Source organism: Centroberyx affinis, unplaced genomic scaffold (genome assembly GCF_046629955.1).
Source record: "Centroberyx affinis isolate AG114_WGS23_722 - 3 ecotype Tasmania unplaced genomic scaffold, CSIRO-AGI_Caff_v1 ptg001292l_1, whole genome shotgun sequence".
Lineage (NCBI taxonomy): Eukaryota > Metazoa > Chordata > Actinopteri > Beryciformes > Berycidae > Centroberyx > Centroberyx affinis.
The window spans coordinates 28,411-48,610 of NW_027279798.1; the positions used below are offsets into that span (position 1 = coordinate 28,411).

General features: G+C 45.2%; 1 protein-coding gene across 1 annotated transcript in view; it reads right to left on the bottom strand.

Moving 5' to 3' along the window:
- The window catches only part of LOC139649100 (pleckstrin homology domain-containing family H member 1-like), a 34,173-nt gene extending 14,217 nt beyond the window's left edge, over positions 1 to 19,956 (bottom strand). Inside the window, exons 1-12 of the mRNA XM_071525417.1 lie at positions 19,893 to 19,956; positions 14,647 to 14,830; positions 7,549 to 7,611; positions 6,574 to 6,723; positions 6,396 to 6,479; positions 5,919 to 6,000; positions 5,346 to 5,528; positions 3,838 to 4,634; positions 3,280 to 3,358; positions 2,264 to 2,355; positions 1,888 to 2,035; positions 418 to 554 (exon numbers count right to left, since the gene is read on the bottom strand). Coding sequence (XP_071381518.1) covers positions 418 to 554; positions 1,888 to 2,035; positions 2,264 to 2,355; positions 3,280 to 3,358; positions 3,838 to 4,634; positions 5,346 to 5,528; positions 5,919 to 6,000; positions 6,396 to 6,479; positions 6,574 to 6,723; positions 7,549 to 7,611; positions 14,647 to 14,790 — 1,959 coding nt within the window. The 5' untranslated portion in view covers positions 14,791 to 14,830; positions 19,893 to 19,956. The remainder of the gene's footprint in view (positions 1 to 417; positions 555 to 1,887; positions 2,036 to 2,263; positions 2,356 to 3,279; positions 3,359 to 3,837; positions 4,635 to 5,345; positions 5,529 to 5,918; positions 6,001 to 6,395; positions 6,480 to 6,573; positions 6,724 to 7,548; positions 7,612 to 14,646; positions 14,831 to 19,892) is intronic.
- Positions 19,957 to 20,200: the final 244 nt, after the last annotated feature.

Sequence of the window (20,200 nt, forward strand, 5' to 3'; positions counted from 1 at the left end):
GGGATTGTTTTAATCTCACCTATACAACTCTTCTTTTTGTGTATTATGACTTTGATTTCATACAGTAGAAGCTAGAATGCCTCCCCATTCTGTATTTATGTTGCATTATGGCTCTGCAATTTTCTTTTAAATAATAAATAAATTAAATAACTACTCATGCTGTGTAGCAAATGGTTAGCACTGAAAATGAATATGAGTCCTATTTAACCTATTTCTATGACTTCTGTATTATCTAGATTTGTATTTTATCTTTAGTGTTGTGTTGATTTGAACTGGCAAGTCATATTGGGTCATCAACCACATGTGAATATTTTCTGGCAGACAGTGGGTCAGTTCACTATCCATCTTGATGGGAAAATTATACAGTGGAGGCAACAGCCCAAGGTCTACACTAATAGAAAGGAAGGCTCTACTCACAGGCCCAGTGCTCTCGCAGGAGTAGGAGGAGGTCCGCTGGACTTTGTGTTCAGGCTCAGAGTAGTCACTGTCCAGGGAATAGGCGTCTGGAGGAATGGCATAGTCACTCTCTGAGCTGATGGAGGACATGGACACACCTGGAGCACAGCGGAGTAACAGGGAAAACAGGAGATGACACATAAACAAGGTAAGAAGTAAGTAAGTAAGTAAGTAATTTATTTTTCAAAGTGTCATGCACCAAAAGGTGCCCAGCCCGCATGGGCTTACAAGACACTACAAACATAACAAAAAGAGCAATAACATAGTGAGCGCGAAAGAATAAATACAATACACCTCCATACATGTCAAACAATGTCAAACCAAATATGAGCACAGTCCTCTCCTTAGACATTACAGCTATAAAACATAACCTAGGCACATCTGAGGCACAAACTGTGCCTCCAACACATCAAACAAAAAGCGCCCCCCTATGCTGTTGGTAGGCATTTAACACAAACTGAGCTAGGTGAAACACTTTGTCTGTAAACAGGTACTGAAGTCTACATTCATCAGACATAGAAAACAAATCAGGACATCCTGCAGATATTTTACAGAAAAGCCTATATCTAAGATTATGATATAACGGACAGTAGAACAAAAAGTGCATTTCATTTTCAACCTCTCCCAGATCACAGAGGTGACATTTTCTATTCTCCTCTGGAATTGAGTGGAAGCGTGGTAAGAAAGAGTTTGTAGAGGTGGTGCTAAGGGGGAAAAAACACTGGGAAACAAAACACATCAAATGGTCTGACTTTTACTTTTTGATTGTGGGCCAGCAGGCAACAGGTGGTTGAAGACAGAGAGCTGTTCGCTGTTAAAGGAAAAATCCACTCTCGGATATTCTTACACTGTTAGATATAATAAATCTGTGATGTTCAATGCATTCCAGGAGTTATTTTGTGTCAGTGTTGAATGTCAGTGTAGCCACTGAAGTGAAGTGTTGTAATTTACTTTGTTGGTTTACTCACTTTCCCTCTACCTGCCTTGTCTATTTCTACATTTCCCAGAACTTTCTTTATTCAAAACGCAACACATCTTGTGGCTGCATTGTGGCTGCATTACATTACGGTCCATTAGGTTATTAAATTGGTCTTCCTACCTCTTCAGTGATGGATTTCTCCCTGTATGATTGTTGATGCAAAATGTTAAGTCTAGAAAGAAGCCCTTGCTCATTATGTCTGAGGGACTGACAGCAAAATCTGACATTGTTGATATTTTCGATAGCTGAAACGGCCGAAACTGCAATGGAACTCCATTGTAGCTGCACTGGAGATCAATCAATGTGATGTCACGTCAAGGTACATCGCCAATAGCTGATTTTTAACAGTGTTAAAGTGTTTCAGGGTTGATTTTTCCCTTTAATGCCACCTTTGGGCACACGTGGAGCTGATTCTGTTTCTGTTTCTGTTCTGCCTACATTGCAATCCTCACCTCTCTTGACGGCACGCGGGCTCCCTGGGATGCTGCCCTTCCTGTCAGGACTGAGGGTGGAGGTCCGCAAACTGGCCAGAGAGCTGCTGTCATCCTCCGACCCAGACTCATCATCAGGCAGAGGTACACTGCTGATCTGAGTGGCTTTCTAAAACACAAAAAAACACAGGGGGGGGGGGATGAGGTAAGGCAAAAAAAACCACATTTAAGTCATTTCAGTACAGGTGGAAATTGCGCTGACGCTTATAACACACAACTAACTCAGGGGAGGGGCGAACATGAGCACCATGAGCACACATTACACAACATATAGCATACTGCAATGCAAAATTTAGTTTACAGGCTGTGGTCAATATGAAGTACAGATTTCCCTTACCCCTTTCAGTGTTGTATACACAGGTACGTTGATATTCTTATAGATCAAGTGTGTGAATGGACCTGCTGCTGGATACTGGGGTAAGTTGGATCCTGCAACACACACATGCAAACATTTATTCAATTACAGATGCAAAAAATCAGACCGTTGCACTGCTTTTCAGTCCCTTGTAGTTATTAGCAGCAGGTATGCGGACTCCAGATGTACAAACTGGTGAAAAAAAAAAATGTCCACTACTCTTTCACACAAACAAAGTAAAGCTGGTTCATGGTACTTATTAAAGTGCAGTGTGCAGAATGTGTCAACAGCAGATGCTCCTAAGGCAAAGCCACAGGAGGAAACTGAACTGAAAGCAAACGATGACTTAATCCACAACAGAGGCTTGGCAGTCGATAAATTCAATATTCTGAGTGCTGTCAAGTCCCTCTGTCTACATCCTGACAAAATGGATGATGTCGGGACAGAAAGCATAGCGGTAATTACACCTTGGCCCCCATCCTTTCATCACAGCTGATTAAAAAGCAGCCTCTCCCTCTATTCTCCCCCTGTTCTTCCTTGGCTCTTTAAAAAGGGGGGGGGGGGGATCTTAAAAGCCTCCCAGAGAGGAGCCCACACCTGCACAGGTGTTCGGAGCCTCAGGTAAGAGGAAGTGACATCAAAGGCAGCAATGACAGATCCGAACCGACCACACTCACCCCCCACAGTAGTTTAAGCATCAGCTGAATGACATGTCACTTCACAGCACTGACTCATCTCCCACGCCCCGACCACCACACACACACACACACGCACGCACACACACACACACACACACACACACACACTCTGAGGGTTAGACACCAGTTAAAACATGAAAAAGAGCTATTCATTGTCTTCCTCATTGCATTATACAGAATTAAATTAAAATGTTTAGACTTAAAAAGGAACATGGTGAATGCCTCATTGTAACAGTGGGATTGTGTTTGTCAGTGAAAAGCGAGAGGATGGTTTCTTGTTTCTCCCTGCAGGACACTCACCTCGTCCGGGGCCCCTGGCTCCAGGACCGGCCTCTGATACTCTCATTCCTGACTTAGCCACAGCGTAGATACGACTCTCCTGCAGGGATTGACAAAGCCAAAAAGATTCCTCCAGACTGTCTTCACTTACACATTCATCAGAAAAACTCCTTATTAGATATTATATATTGATGTTTTGATCATGAGACCTTCAACGGGTAAATCTCAAATCTTTCAGTGTACCTGGCAAAGGCTGAAATTTGTTAATATATAATGATACTTTGTTTTAGCTTGATCAAAATGTATTTTTGAGCTTATCCAGTGTGTTCTGAAAGATTTTCATTAGACTTTTCTCATTCCATGTTTTCCTTCAGTTGAAGTGAAAACATGAAAATCACCAAAATTACAGTTAGTTAGTTACAAGGATTTCACTCGACGACAGCAACTGGGTAATTTGCCTCAGTAAATGTCTGTTGCCTTGGTATCCATCAGTTGAAATTTTGACAGTATGATTTTGACAGCATAAAGTAATACAGCCAGAACACATAAGTTGAGTTGATAACACTATTGGATCATTACCCAGGAAGGGAAGCGATGTAAGGGAGGAGTTGGTGGCTTCAGAACCTCGGGATCCAGCCGCTCCAGTTCTTCTGCCAGCCCCACAAAGGAGACTCCGTCATGGGATGGCTCCTCTAATCCCGGCCCCTCCACCACCCCCTCCATGCTGTCAGGTGGCCCATCATCAATGTCCGTCTCCTCCACGACCTGAGCGAAGGGCGAGGTGGCAGAGCCGCTGCTCTGGAGGGTGGAGGATGTGGAGGAGGGGGTCATGATGTCTATGTTAACGTTGAGGTGGTGCAGTCTGTCCAGGCTGGGCTGAGGCTGGCTGTAGTGCTTCTTGACCAGCTGGATGCTGTCCCTGGGGGTCAGCGGAGTCCGCACCTTGGGTAAAGTCATGCTGGTGCCTGACTGGTGAGCCAGAGGCTGGGGGAGAGTCAGGAAGGGGTGGTTGGTGGAGGGAGAGCGCGACAGGAGCGGGCTTTTGGGTGACATGCCAATCAGAGTGTCAGGGGTGCTGGGACTGTGGGCCATCTCGTACGCTGAGGACGAAGATGAGGAGGATGAGGACGAGTGAAGGCACTGGGAGCGGAACTTGCTGTTGAGTTCGTCGGAGGAGTTGTCCCGGTCGGAGCCCCCGGCCCGGCCCTCCGGCCTCTCCCTGGTGGGAGGCGCTGGGCCCAGCGGGAGCTCCGGACCGCTGCTGGACACCGGGCTGCTGGGACCCTCCCTGCCCCGACCCTGAGAGAGAGCATCGTGGGCCGCGAGGTCCACCTGGCAGATCCCTTTACTGGCCGCTTCAGCAGTCCTTTTCACATCTGCAAGGAGACAGAAGTATGGTTTCATTATTATTATTATATTATGTTTAATCCAGCCTCCACACCATGGAAGAAAATGATGTCCGGCGAGAGTGGATGGTGGTAATATTAGGAACAGTGTTGGGAAAGTAGTTGGTTAATTTACTTCATTAAAACATGCCAGAGCAATATGGCTTGTGCTGCCAAATGTGTTATCAATCATTGTTATAAAATGCAATGCAAGACTATTGCTCTGTTTGTGAAACAGTAAGCCAATCTCATTTATATCAAGCATACTTAGATTGTGATTTTTCAATTAGCAGCATGTTGCCTGGATGAGATGCAACATCTCATTGTAACTTTTATCGTCCTACTTTCTTTATTTGCGCTAACAAAAAATGAAACAATATGAAAGAAACATTTAAATAATCAAAAAACGAACATGTTAAGTTATTAGTCACCACAAAAAGTAATGTGAGTACTTATGCATTACAAAGTAACTGATCAGCCAACACTGATTAGGAATGGGCATAGTGACATTTTGGAAACAATGGGTGCATTTTGGTGAGGTTAACCATCCGGCTCAAAGTCTTTCCGTATTAGATGGCTCCGCCCTTACCAGTTCTGTCTGGTCATGTGATGGGCCATTTCCTAGCTTGAATTAAAGAACACACCCACTGCTTCAAAAGCTTCCCTTTACCCGTCCCAAAATAATATGAATAGGCAGCACACCTGTTGGTGAGGTCTTAATATTGGAGGCGGCCCCACGGGGACTCGGCTGTCTCCAGCTCTCATCCTGGGCAGGTGGTGTGCCGGGGCAGCTGGGAGGATACAGGGGGCTGCTGGGCACCAGGTGGGTATCCAGCAGCGGGGAGGTGGTGGGGGATCCACAGGATGCAGGTTTCTCTAGGAGAACTGGAGGAGAAAGAGAAAGCCAGCAACTCAACCTCTTTCCCACAAAAGTGCTGGAAATATATCATAATAAATGAATCCATGCCCAATCAATTGTTAAAAATACTATAAATACTGCAAATACTGATGCTTTTACCCAGAGCGACTTACAATGCGTGTAACAGTAGGATTTAAATTCCTATTGACAATATTATAATCAACCAATAGTATGTGCTATGATCAAACCAACAGTGCATAACAAAGACCAAAAGAAGACTAAAATTAAATCATACATAGACTAAGTTGACTTCCAATCTGGAGCCCTATTGATTACTCTACTGACTCTCTATTGACTACTCTGAAATGCTCGATAAAGACGAGCCCACAGTCCTCTAGTAGTTAATTAAAAATCACCTTGTAGTTTGTCCTGTAGCAACATGATCTGTTCAGTCTGCTTCAGGTTGGCCATTTTCAGCTGCTGGTTCTCTTGCTCCATCTACAACACAACACACAATATAAAATAAAACACAACTTAAAGACAGCAGGCACGCATATGCCACTACTATTGCAATAAACAACGTATAACTGCAGGTTTGGTGTTTTACTTTTTCTTTCTTTAACTGAACGTTGATATCATCGCTTCATGACTTTTTTGGAGAGAAATGTTTTTGTCTGACAACAGTAATATGTAAACAGTTATATATTACATGCCAACAATTGTTATCATAGATGACCAGGCATTTTAATATCTGTTTATATTCACTGTTTGACCACAAATCAACAAAATCTCTAGTTTGTTTCAGTGGGAACAGAATGTCTCTGAGCAGGGGGAAAGCTTTCCACAAGGCTCTTTCTTTAGTCAGGGGTTTAACTATACATGTCTGAGCTTACCTCTCTAAGCTTGAAGGTGACCCAGTCTTTAATCTTGGCAGCCTTCTCCTCAATGATTTTTGCCTCCTGGGCTCTGACTAAGATCTGTAGTCAAAGAAAACAGGGTTTGCAGATTATTACGACCTACATTTTATGAACATAAATGGGCATTTCTGTTCCTTATCCACTGGCTTCATACCTGTTTTTCCAGCTGCATCTCTAATCTCTTTATCACAGCATCTTTTTCTTGAACTTGGTTGGTCAGGTCCTGATACTTTCTATACAATGAGCTCTCCGATTCGCTGGTTTGTATGTTTGCAGATTTCAGCTTTTCTTCCATGACGTGGATCTGAAATGTATAATAAGATAAGTGAATGCAGGAGTGCAACCAGAAGATAGTAAATTTGCATGGTAGGTTCCAATTGTTCTGGAGAGGACAAAGCCAGGAAGAAAAAAACAAGGATACATTTCTAAGCTCTGACAAGAGAAAGCTTTCCAAGCCCTTGGGACTTTGTGGTTTTTAAAAAAAATGGCACCATCAAATTACCACCTTCAGAAAACACCTGGAACACCCAGTAATGACAGCAAATTAGTGATTAAACCCAACAGAACAAGACAAAGAGAATATGTGTGAAAGGTGTAGGGTTTCTTATCCCCAAAGCACAAAATAAATCCATTGACCCCTTATGTTAAGCCCTATAAAAGGCTAGCTCCCCCTTAGCTGTTAGGTGTCCACTAAGAAACACAATATCCAACTGAATGTGTGCAGGACTGATGTTCCATAGTAATTGAACTTTATTGATCCCATCTTTGGGATTCATTTATACATCAGTGAATGCATTGAATACTTTGCAATGAAAAAATGTAGAATATTCTGTTGAGGGAAAAGGTGACCATGGCCTATGGGAATGTGACAAAGATAAGTTGAAAACAATTAGGTTTAGTTAATTCTTTGTTTCTCTTTTTTCAGTTTAGAAAGTGGAGTGAAAGGATGTCTAGTTGGGATAATACATTACATAATATAAGTATGGTAGGTAGACACTTTTATCCAAAGTGGCTTACAGTGTCATGACAGCATGTATTTTTACATATATATATTTTTAAGATCTGTTTTTTTCTTGTATGCCCAGAACTAGATCCTGCGGTCAAAGGGTTGAATAAACTGCCGCTGTACCTGTTTCTCGGCACTCTCGGCCCGCTGGTCAGCCTCTGTCACCCTCTGCTCCAGCTCCTGCATCTGGGAGAGAGACAAAAGAGGTTACCATGGTTTCCAACACGGGTCAGCTGTCTCTGTATGGGGTACTAAGGGAAGTGGGTGGGGAGGGGAGGTTAGGGGTGGTCACGGGAAAATCCAGAGCTCCCAATGACTCCTTTGGGGTAGAGGTGGACTCCCCCGCCCGCCTCCACAATAGTTACATTTAATTAAAAAAACGCCTTCAGCTTCAAGGTCTGTCAGAGAGTGCTGCAGGTTCTGGCAAGACACATCCTGCAACCTGCCACAAAAGGCCCTGCTAGACAGACAGACCACCAAGCCAGAAGTCTGCCTGAGCTCACGCACACACACACACACACACATGGATGCACACACACACACACACTAATCCTACCTACAATAGCCCTCCCCCCTGGGAAGACATTTAAAAGGTGAATGTAGTGGGAATGTGGGAGGGAAACTTCATTTGAGCAACTTTGAGACCTGCGTTCAAGTACCAGAAAGCATTCCTAATCAAGAAAATCTTACTGCATCGAGTGTAGCAGTAACAAATGGTGGAGACAGCAAGTTGAAGGGCAACACGTGAACTCAGTAAGGAGGAAGGAGGGTCAAACATCAGCCAAGTGCAGAGAGAGAGAGAGAGGGAGAGAGAGAGAGAGCGGGACGAGAAGGATTATCTCCTGTGAGATCAGATGTTTTACCATTTCTCAAGGACCGGTACTTTAAGCACAGGGGCAAAGTAATGTAAACACAAAGCATAGAAGCAACAGAAAGCCCCTCTGGAGAAGCTGCACATCTTTCACACTACTAACCCCCGGCCAAATAATAGTGTGATGGAAGAGCACCAATAAACTCTGTGTGACTACTGTGTGTGCACATGCTTGCGTCACCTTTTGTGCAAGCATGCATACTCATGCTTTCAAAGGTAAACGCTGTCCATTCTGCAAGTATGCACACATGCGCATGTATGCTCACACACACACACAGCGCGTGCACATAAATACACACATACCTCCACACACTCGCACACACATACACACAGTTTGACACAGGATGCCCTTTCCCCTGAGTTCAGTGACCCAGTTGAAAGGAGAACAAACACACTAATGGATTCACTCTGCTTGAGGAAAGTATTTGAATTCCTCTCATCGTCTTTGTTTCCCTTCCCTTTGTTTCTTTGTTTCAGTCTTTCTGTCTTTTCGCCGTCTCCATAAAGGCCGCCTGATTCCCAGAATCCACTCACACCGGTTGAACGCTGCCTGACGGCCAGATTAACACTCGCTAAAGCCAGGACGCATCGGCTGGGGGAGGTGTGGGCGGAGGTTGGTGGTTAGTGGTTGGATGAGTCCTCACCTCAAGGTCAAAAGCCTCCATCGTGAGTCAAAGGCATTACTGAGCTAAGCCAGAGGAGAGCAAACAGTATTTATCCTCCATTCAAGAAACAAAAATAGCAGTAAGCGAGCAAGCACTTTAGGTGAATTTACGTCAGAAGTCATAAAGCAGGACAGATGTGCTAACTGGTCATCAGACAGCCTAAAGAGCTGACACATCCCCTTTGGAGGAGAGGTCAGAGGTCAGGAGGTGGAGGTGGGGTTGGACCTTGAGTCACGGGATTGAGTTGTGAGACTGAGGCTGACACAGAGGCCTGCAGACTGACTGGAGGCCTGTATATGTAAAGTCCTGGCCAATATAGTCATAAATTAACTCCATTAAAGTAGGAGTGCTAATCTAGGGTCACAGCATTAAGTCTTTCAAGTCACTCTCATTCATACTGAGTTGAAAAGAAAAACTGCTGTGATATCAGCACTCTCGAAGCTTTTTTTCAGCCTTTGTTTATGCAGAGAACGGCTTTGCCATCGCAACTGGGGGTTAAGTGGCTTCCTCAAAGGCACTTTGTTGGCAGTGAGGTGAGGGAGGGGAGAACATTACATATTTACCTTCTCCGCCCTGATTTTCCCACCCAGTCTGACGATTCAAATGGGTGACCTTATGGTAACAAACTTGCTTCCATAACCTTTAGGCTACCGGTTATGAATACAGACCCTGCACACCAGAGCGCTGCCAGTAAGAGTCTCTCTCTCTGTCTGTCTGTCTCTGTGTCTCTTGGGCTTGTTTAGTTACTGCAGAGTCCAACAGGTGAGGCCTGAGTCGCTGAGCAGGCGTGGGACAACTATGTCAGCTATCCAGCATGTGTTCACAGACTAGCCTCTGCTGTTGGGAAGGCTGAAAATGGGGGGGGGGTCGTGTTTCATCAAGCCAAGTATTAGCAGCATGAGCCACTCCCTCAATGTATGCTTGTTATCCTAAAATGCAATTGAAGATTACAGAATGGTTATAGATTTTTGCATGGCGGGACAGGATAAATGTTGGCATGGCAGGACAAGAAATTAAAATGAGATGTCAAATATATGTTGAAATATCTTGAGTTTTACAGAATGCATTGCTTCGGTGTAAGAGTGTGAGAGTGCTGGTCTTCCCTGCTTTAGTGTGGAATCCAGAGGGACTGATAGGATCCAAGGAGGTAGACAGATAAGAGGAGAGCAGGCTAGAGACAGCAGATCATCTCCTCCCCAGACAGCTAATAGCTCTGTCACAGCTAGATATCTGTTTCCTCTGTCCTATCTCACTGCCAGGGACAAACCGACAGTGAGGAAAACTGGCGGCTGAAGTCAAAGGCTGCAGTTACACTTTTCATTTCAGTGTGATTTTTAAGATCTGATACTAAAGATCAGATTTTATGACATCACATCGCTGTCGATCATACTGCCATACTTGAAAATGTCTGCTAAGCATCTCTCGCGGCTGTATTTATTTAAATCTGGGTCCGCATTTCTTTTTTCCACTCTTCCTCTCCATCTCTTTACACTGCTCATGTGTGCATTGTGGCTGGATTGCGTCCAGACTAGAATAGAGTTTCAAGCGCAGTGCAATCCAGGCAATTTCCAAATCTAGATTTGAAAATCTTGACAGCAAAGCGGGCAAAATCTGTTTTTCTGCAACCTAGAGCTGTCGTTTAATGCGTTCTGACATTAGTGGATGTTAAAAGCTGCTTCGTAGCCGTAATTCATCCCAGTTGTACGCATCGGCAACACAGGTCACAAATTCCCTTTGACAAAGACAGTATTCAGTTTTTTTATGCGCTACTTTTAGATGGCAGAGAAGGCAGAAAAGGAGTAATCTGATAATAGTTTCACTGTGAAGTATCTGTTCCAAATTCACTCACTGTTCCACCTGCCCTTCTGACTTTAATCATTAACCCTTGTGATACAGAGCTGATGGTTAGTAATGACTCCAGCTCAATCATTAATGTTAAAACCCACTGGCCAAAAGGAGAGGAGAATGAAGAGATGAAGGAAAGAGAAATAAAGATACTGAGAGAGAAAGAGTAAAAGAGTGTGCAAAATGAGGACCACCAGCACTTTCTATCAAATACTAGCCTCCAGGTAAGCTGTGATGCCTTACTAACTTCATCTATTAAAGCCGCTATAATCATATTAAATCATCTAGAGACATGTAGATGAAGATGAGAGTATTTTAATCCCTCAGAGAGTTGAGAAAGGCATTGTGCAAAAGGTGCAACTCAATATAAGTAAGGTGTTCCTGCATCTATGTTCCTTCCTCTAAAACCTCCTGCCTGCCAACTCAAACGTTTTCCTCACAAAACCTCGCAAGAAAGCTAGCTCCTACCTACCTATCCCTCAGACTCCCAGGGTTAAATACAGGTCACAAAGCACCATATGCTCCGTCTCCGTCAACTCAAACTAGCTAAAAACCTTTGCACCAAAAACAGAGTGAAGTGGCTGGTCTATTAAAAAAAGCTGATCCAAACAAATCCTGCCATGAAAATAAATGTTTATACACACAAACCTGAACTCAGTGACCTTTCTGTAGACTTCCCCACTGAGCGATCCCACTGGCCCGAGTCAAACGATAGTGTGCCTGTCGCCCCTCAGGCCTTGTGAGGCTTATGGAGGAGATTAATCTAATTTGTCCAGTATTAGATTAGCCAAGTAATGAAATAGAAAACCTTGAAGTGGAGCACCACTCAATTTAAAAAATTCCTATATGTTATTTCTATAGTCTAGGACAGCCCAGTAAACCAGAGAGCTAGGACTCAAACTTTTGAGGTCAACCGGTATAAAGTCTGGAGCTGCTCAACAGTGAATAGAGGACTGATTCTGCAGGCCAACAGTTTGTTTGTTTGTTTGTTTGTTTGTGTTTTCATCCACAAATGAGCTCATTCTATAGTATAGTTGTCAGTTCTGCACCAGAAAATATATGTGCATCCCCAGGAAATCCCTCTAGGTGCTGCTCCACTTTTACGAACTTTCCCAGTTCCTTCTTTATGGAGCAGCTCCAGCTTTATACCCACTGACAACTGCTGATTGGGCTTTCCTAATCCATAGCAGTAACTTATACAAATTCTTGACCAGAGTGGTCTTCCCGTTAAACTCCACACAAGCAAGTGGGGCATCTCTCTCTCTCTCTCTCTCTCTCCCTCTCTCTCACTGACAGTCAGCCTCCAGAGATAAATGCCATGTCACAGGCAACCACGTCAACTTTTTTTTTTTTTTTTTTCATGTTTTTCCATACCAAAGTGGGTCAATGCGTAAAACACTCCTAACTTGGCAAGAGGGGAGATGAAGAGCGTGAAGCAGTCTTTCCAAACAGCAATAACATGACGGAATGGTAGTCACTCAGCACCCCTCCCCCCCCCGCCTCAGAAAAACACACTCAGCAGCACGGGCCTCCACTTACCCGCTCAGTGCTGCGTGTGTGTGTGTGGGTGTGTGGGTGTGTGTGGGTGGGTGTGTTTATGAGTGAGAGAGAGAGAGAGAAAGGGAGAGAGAAAGCGAGAGTGAGAGAATAATTAGTCCACTTTCAGAAAGTTTTAACTCCTTTTCTTCCTATTCTAGGCAACGTGGCCAAAATGAACATTTAACAATAATATGGACATTAAACAATATGTGTATAAGTGCGTGTACGTGTGTGTGTGTGTGTGTGTGTGTGTGTGTATGTGTGTGTGTGTGTGTTTATGAGGGAGAGAGAGAGAGAGAGAAAGAAAAAGAGAGTGGGAGAATAATTAGCCCACTTTCAGAAAGTTTGAACCTCTTCCAATTCTTCGCAGCATGGCCAAAATGAACATTTAACAATGTGCACAATGTTTATGTGTTTGCACTTGTGTATGCATGTGTGTGTGTGTGTGTGTGTGTTTGTGTGTGTGTGTGTGTGTTTGTGTGTGGGTGTATGGGTGAGTGTGAGAGTGAGAATGAGAGAGCGAGTAACTGTGTACTTGTGGATGAAAGTGAGAGTGTGCGAGAGAGAAATGGAGAGCAAGACTAGTGTGGGATGTGTGTGTGTGTGTGTGGGGGATGTGTGTGTGTGGGTGTGTGTGTGTGTGTGTGTGTGTAAGGGAGGAGCTGGAGGTCTGACAGAACCTGACAGAGGACACAGTAGGGAGTCGTCCTGCTCTTATCAGCCACAGCGTTATGTTTGGACTGTAAACATCCTGCTGACTGGCTGAAAGAACCACTCCAGCGCTCCAGAATTAGAGATGATACAGAAAGCAAACCACCATGACACTCCAAACAAAAGCACCTCTGAGATACTCACTCTCACACAACTATTTGGGTTTACTAGGTAATAAAGAACTTCCAGTTTCACAGCTACAAAGAAACCCTCCCAAAACTGTAGGAGAGGCAAGGCAGGAAACTACTCCTTCAGCCTACAGTGGATGATTTCATCCTCCTCTGCCTCCCTCCACTTGTATGAACATCTTGTTGTATTTTACCAGCAAATCTTTAGAACAGATTAGAACCTCCTGATGATGGTTGATTACCTTCCAAAGTGTCTGGTAGTTAGGCTTACCACAGCCAAAGAATTATCAACATTTGGCTGGTGGCGGGCGGTTATTTCCCACCCTGAGGCGAAGCACCAGGAGTGATGAGTAAATTGTTAAATATTCATTTTGGCTTAGAAATTGTAGCAAACCTCTGATGATACAGGATGAGTGGACCAAGTGTTTACCCAAAAAGCTGAGTAAAATCATCTCTCTTCGCATACACACACACACAAACACACCTGTATTCGATCTTATTCACATTCGTTAATTGCTTCCTTATGCATTAACATGTCTGACTGTTACGCCAAGGTCAGCGGAGCCAGAAAGCATCTAAAAAAAAAACACACAGCGGTACACCACAGGGAGAAGAGGATGGGGCAGAGTGAGCTACACAGTGTTTGGTCAGAATATCTGTCTGCATCTGTCATTCTGACACAGCAGTCATACAATTATCAAAGCAGATAACTGTCATAGCGGCGTGAAAAGTCTGGATCTGATTCTCGCAGTAGTAAAGCGGTTAAAAAAGCCACAGATACAGTTCAAGTTATTTATGCCAAATCAATGTCAGGTCAAATCATTAGGTCAAACATGTGACACAGAATAAGATGAACAAAATAGGAAAAGATCTCGTTCAGAACACACAGAAACTGATTTAATCCTATACATGCGGTAACTCTTAACGTACTGTATATCCTTCATATTCTGTATTTTTCTGAACCTGGCACCTTACTCGGTTCAAGTGTTTGAAGTTGAGCGTGCCACTTTCACTTTCAACCCCCTAACTTGTGCCATTTAGATGTAGTGGCTGTAGTCACCAGACTGTGACAGTAAAGAGAGAGCTGAGCTGACACAGAAAAGCTCTCGATTTACCGGTCAGTCTTTATTCTGACGCCTCAGCTATGATCACAAGCTCTGCGTTTTGACAAAAAATATGAGATCATGGATACAAATCGGGTTTCTGGAGGAAGAGGAAGTTGTAGGGGAAAAGGATGTCTGGGCCACTGCCACTGACCCAGATAAGTGTCAAGAGAATGGATGTACGTAACCCTACAGAGGGATGGATGGATTTAAAAGCTCTTAACTATTCTTTAAGCATTCATAAACCAGCCGTTCTTATGATAAATTCAACTAGAATGCACTAAAATTCTTATCATAAATCTCTGTGTGCAGTCCCCTGCAGTTTCCTACACTACCCACAATGCCTTTCTCTCTCTTACCTTCTCTGCCAACAGTTCTCGGATTTTCCCCGCTTGGAGACGGAACCTCAGTAGCTGCATCTCCAGGGCAACGCAGCGTTTCTGCCAATCCACGCTGGCCGTCCCGACGGCTCCCGCCCCGCCGCTCTCCAGCACGTCTGCCATGGCAAACTTTCAGAGCGCTGTCTCTGAACTCAGACTGGACCTAAAGACACGGCACAGAAAGCACAAGTCGAGTCAGCGCTGCGTGCTTTTGTTTGGTTTATCTGACTTGTGATGCGTTGCTGAGTTTGCTGTGATCTCATGAAGAGTGTAAATGACAGCCTTGCCTTCAATCTTTTTGTATACATATAATATACATGTTTCTATACACATAATAAAATGACAGTAGTGGAACCAAACAAATGACACGTGTCACTTTGAATAGGATATGCATATGCAAGCGATCATGTGATGGTATTTCCTCTAGCAGTCCGGCTTCTGGTTTCGTTTACAGCACAAGAGGAGGAAAAAATAGCGATTTAACCTCTGAAATGCTTCCGACTGACCACGCTTCCCATGACTCACCGAGGAAACGTGAGTAAAGCAAACACTCACGATGAGTTCACGATGACACATTTGAATAAAAGCTTCCTCTCACTTTCTCTGTCGCTCTGTGACACACAACTGCACAGACACATGCGTACACCCACTCTACAAACACATACAGTATATACACACATGCTCGCGCTTTCTTTCTGTAGCTGCGCTCACGTGAACACACAAAAATACACTAAAAACAGTTGAGAGAGAGAGAGCCAGAGAGAGATACCTTCCCTCCTTTGCATTTGCAGTCTCTCCCTCTCCACATGCCCACACACACTGAACAAAACCCCAGCAGGGAGGCTCTGTGTCAGTGGGGGAGTTGGGTTCATGCGTGCTGGCTCCCAGGCCTGCCAGCTACAAAGCAGGTCGGTGCTCTGCTTTTTAGCCAAATTACCTACTAACCCAATCCCTGGGTCTCTCCCCCACCCACAACTCCCTAGCCATGCAATCCCTTCTTAATTACAGGGCAGGAGTGAAACGGGATCCAGCGCGGCACAATAGTGTCTTTCTGCATGACAGTCCCATCACAGCTAGAGAGGGGGGCTGTGAGCTCGCCTAGGCAAAGAAAGGAGGAAAGAATGTGTGAGAATGAATGGGGCCGAGTGCTGAATGTGGGAAACTGCGGAGCTGAAGTTATTTTTACCTGAGAGGGATTGACTAGTGGCCATTTTTCTCTGGCCGGATACTCATTCACAAAGGTTCAGGCCCTATTGTGTGAACTCAATAAAAACCTGATTATCCTGAGATAAAAGTAGCCATAACAAGCAGCTTTGAGGTTATAACACATAACAGCCCAGTAATGATGTTGAGATGCCGATGTATGAATCTATACACTATGAAAATGGAAGATTTGTGAAGAAAATACGAAGTAACAATGCAACCAAATGAACTTCAAGTAAGTTTGGCCCTGACACAGAAAAGGGAAAACAGGCTTAAGTCAAACAACATCCAGACAGAAAGACAGACAGGCTCAGAGTAGAGCCAGACGCCGTCAGCAGAACAGCAGACGTTCAAAGTCCAGCGACTATAACTGCACCATGGCGCTCCCTACAATTAGCATGCTCATAAATACAGGCCTAGCAAACAAATTACAGAAGTCATGCATGTGGAGGTTTCGCCAGCCGACCGCTGCGCCCAGGCTGGACAGTCAAGGTCCAGCTCCGGACGTCTCCCTCTCTCTCTCTCTCTGGGGCAGACCGGGGGATATGAAGGCCAAGTGAAGGAAGACAGAGGCGGAGAAGAGGAAGAGGAGAAGTCAGCTGGGCCTCACCGGGGCAAGCCAGGACAGACAAGGCCAGGCTCTCCTCCGGGAGCTAAAACAGCTGGGTGCAAACAAGCCATTTGCTGGTTAAACACTCTCAGCACCGCTATGCTAATTCTCCCCGGAACAATTCCTTTAACACTCCCAGGTTGTTGAACATGGGGGGGGGGTGTTACAGCCCACGCCAACCGGTACCAGGAACCCAAGTTGGGTTAGACTTTCTACTGAGGTGGAGGAGGAGGAAGGAAGGAAGGAAGGAAGGCAGGCAACCAGTGTTTACAAATAGTCACATCTCTTCCTCGCTCCCTGAATCTAATAAAAATGTGCACACGTATAAAAAAAAGCCCCACAAAGCTAGCCTGTCAAAAATGAGGTCATTCTGCACTGTGTGTGTGTGTGTGTGTGTGTGGGAGTAATGCAGCCCGACCTTTAGCTTTTGTTACAGCTGAGATATAAACCGGAGTCATTTTCTCCACTTGCATGAGCGTAACCCTCCATTGTGGGACGGTTTATAGAAGCGCAGAAGACAATTTTCCAGTGAGGCTACTGTTATATGTGAACTAATGAGTACTATTCTCTTCTACAGTATCTTCTACAGTATCTGGCACATGCCAATGTTGGAAAGATTCAGGTGGACGGAAAAAGCCGAAACAACAAACACAAGTTTTTCAGCGTCTGCACGGTAGATCCATGTTTAGTAACACTCGGGCCACCCAGGGCGGGCCACACCGGGACAGGCTGGCGGGGGGGGGGGGGGGTTGAGAGAGCTGGAGAGCCCAGTATGGTGACTCCTCTCCTGGCTACAGACAGACAAGGAGGCCCTGGGAGCTTCTCTACTTCCATCTAACTGGGAGACCTTGGACGCAGACGGGGCCAGAGAAAACACTGGGGAAGACAAGTCAATGGAAACCCCACCACAAGGATCCCAGCAGGATACTTTCTACAGCTACAAGTTCCACTGAAAGAGGCTGCCATCGCCGTCAACCGCTTTCCATTGACTACACTGACAGTTATACTGTATTATTCGTCTGACTGAGTGAGATTTGATATCCAGAGGAGTTTTTGCTCAAGATGTGGAAGCTATCACCGATTGTAATAAAATTGTTTGGACGGTTAAAGCGTGTGATGTTTCTTTCTAGCTGTTGCAACACTTGATGACTCTGACTGCACCTTTTCCCCCTCAGCTCAGTAAAGCGGGGTTGAGAGTGTGTGTTTGCTGCTCTTTAGAGGACGCAGGGAGCAAAAGTAGAAGTCTCCAGTTGGTCATTCCATTGACTAGAGCCTCCTTAATCACCGCATATTCAAACACACACTCCCTGGCCAGCCGTAAGTCTTCAGAGCTTGCTTACGCGAGCACAGACACACACACACACAGATGCAGAGGCACACACACAGATTGGAAACAGACACGCACGGACACAAACTCGCACTGACACACACACACACACACACACACACACACACACTGCTGAGCATGCAGCTGCGGTGATGTAAGTGATTAGGTGGTTCAGTGATATCATCCCCACCAGACATTTCAAATCCCCGCTGTTGTTGTCTCTGCAGAGATCCAACTGGCTTCCCCAGATTTTGGCATCTCCCCCAAAACGACTCCCATCAGGCAGCACAGGAGCATGTGTGTAAAATCTGGGTCACCCGCCGCAAATTCGTGTCAGCGTGGCCGATCTCTGTGTGTACGAAACGAGACAAAGACAAATGAACAGAGAGCATGAGGAGTCGTGCGGGGTGCGCTAAGTATTCTCTTATCTTCTCCTGCGTGGCCCCATCTGTTTAGCACAGGAGACCTCTCTCTCTCTCTCTCTCTCTCTCTCTCTCTCTCCCTCTGTCGCTCTCTCTCTGTCTCTCTCTCTGTCTCTCTCTCTCTCTCTCTCTCTCTCTCTCTCTCTCTCTGTCTCTCTGGACTCCCGCCCCGTCAAGTCGGCTTCACACTTGTGTTTAAATTAGTGCCGCACTATTTTGGTCCCATTTTACAGCTACAGTTGGGAACTGTTCCTATAAATAAAGACAAAGGGGAAAAGTCTTCAATGTTCGCTGTCATCCAGTTAAGTATTCCTTAACCCTTGACCCTATTCTTGGAAATGGAGAGGTTTATGCAGAATGTTTAAAAACTTCATAAATAACTAAAAGCAGAGGCCTGGTGTAAAGCTGCAGTATGTACCCTGCTTTTTATTGTTACCTCGTAATAACACAGATTCAAAGGAAAGTTTAACACAAGACTGGAAGACTCCAGAAGACTGGAAGACATCATCCTGTTTTTCTACGACTTGAATATACCTCACCTCCATCTTCCTCCCATTAATCATCTTGCCTATCCTGTCTTACTCATCCTCCTCCTCCCTTTCCTCCCTCCCTCACATCCTCATCTTCTACTTTCCCTCTCCTCCTCCAACACCTCTCCACCCTCCTCCTCCTCCTCCACTTCTCCTCTCGCCTCCTCCAACACCTCTCCTCGCATTCCCTCCCCCTCCCCCCTCCGCCTCCTCTTCTTCCCCTACCTTCTTCAGCCAGCAAGGGAAGCCTAACTCTCCCAGCGCAGGTTAATGACAGGCCTCGGTAAACTGACCACACTCATTATCAGTCTCAGCCGTAAATACAGGCCCTGACATTCCTCCGTACTGAGGTGTAAACATCTATCTCCGCAGCACTCCTGTCCTGTCCGCCACACAGACACTACAGTAAAGTCTGGGCTCTCAGGGGGGGAAAACAGGGTGAGTTACAGTGAGAGACGTCCCTAACCATACAGTGTGGGACAGAATATATATCCTCTGTCCATATATCAGCCTGGGAAGGTGTTTAAATAACAGCTATGGCTATACTGCAGGAGTCAAATTGAGTTATGGAGCAGTATGGACAGTCTGTGTATCTGGACAGGGATCCTGAGTAAATCCTACTCAGGATCCCTGTCCAGATACACAAATGGCTTTGATAACGCATGGGTGCACTCTTTACAACACACATACATGCACACATACATGCACACACAGGCTATTTCTCCCTAAAGGTCATGCAAATATAATTAAGCACAGAGGTTTTTCTTGCTTCACGTGTAGAAAGTCTTAATATAGCCTTTATAAATGTTATTAGAAGCGCTGCAAGGGCAAGTAGTGGCCAAGATTTTGTCCAAAAAAGGCCACAAGGAACAGGTGTGCCAGACAGGCGCTGGTTAAGTAGAAAAGTAGCAACCATAAAACCGTCGGTCAGCAGAAAGTTCAACCACACATCAGACATATCTCAAAATACGCAGTTGCCGTTGCGCCTCCTCAGGTTATTGTCCCAAACCGGCAACCGCATCTTAGTTTAGTTTAGTCCCGGCATGTGCATTTAAAATCAGTCATCCAACAGAGGACTTCCAAAGAGATAAGTCAGTGTTCCTGGTTCAAGCGGAGCCCTCCACATACTTTACCTTGTGACTCTGTTGTCTCTCCCCCTCAGTCGGCTTTCTCCGCTCACGTACACCTTCCCCGGTAATTCGCGGTCCGACTCATAACTTCTGCATTCGCTCGACTTGCCGTTCACTGCCGCTCATTCATTTCTTTTGACTTTTTTTTCTCGCATGCCTCTGCTGTCGTCCCTCCCGCTGCCCTTCTGTGTTTCTTTGGAGCGGAGAGTTCAGTGGGACGTTGCCGCTGCAGAGCCCCATTCAACAGACTCATCCCATATTCCTTTAAAGGGCCCAATGCAGGATCAAATTTCTCCAGGAGTCAGGCCCCC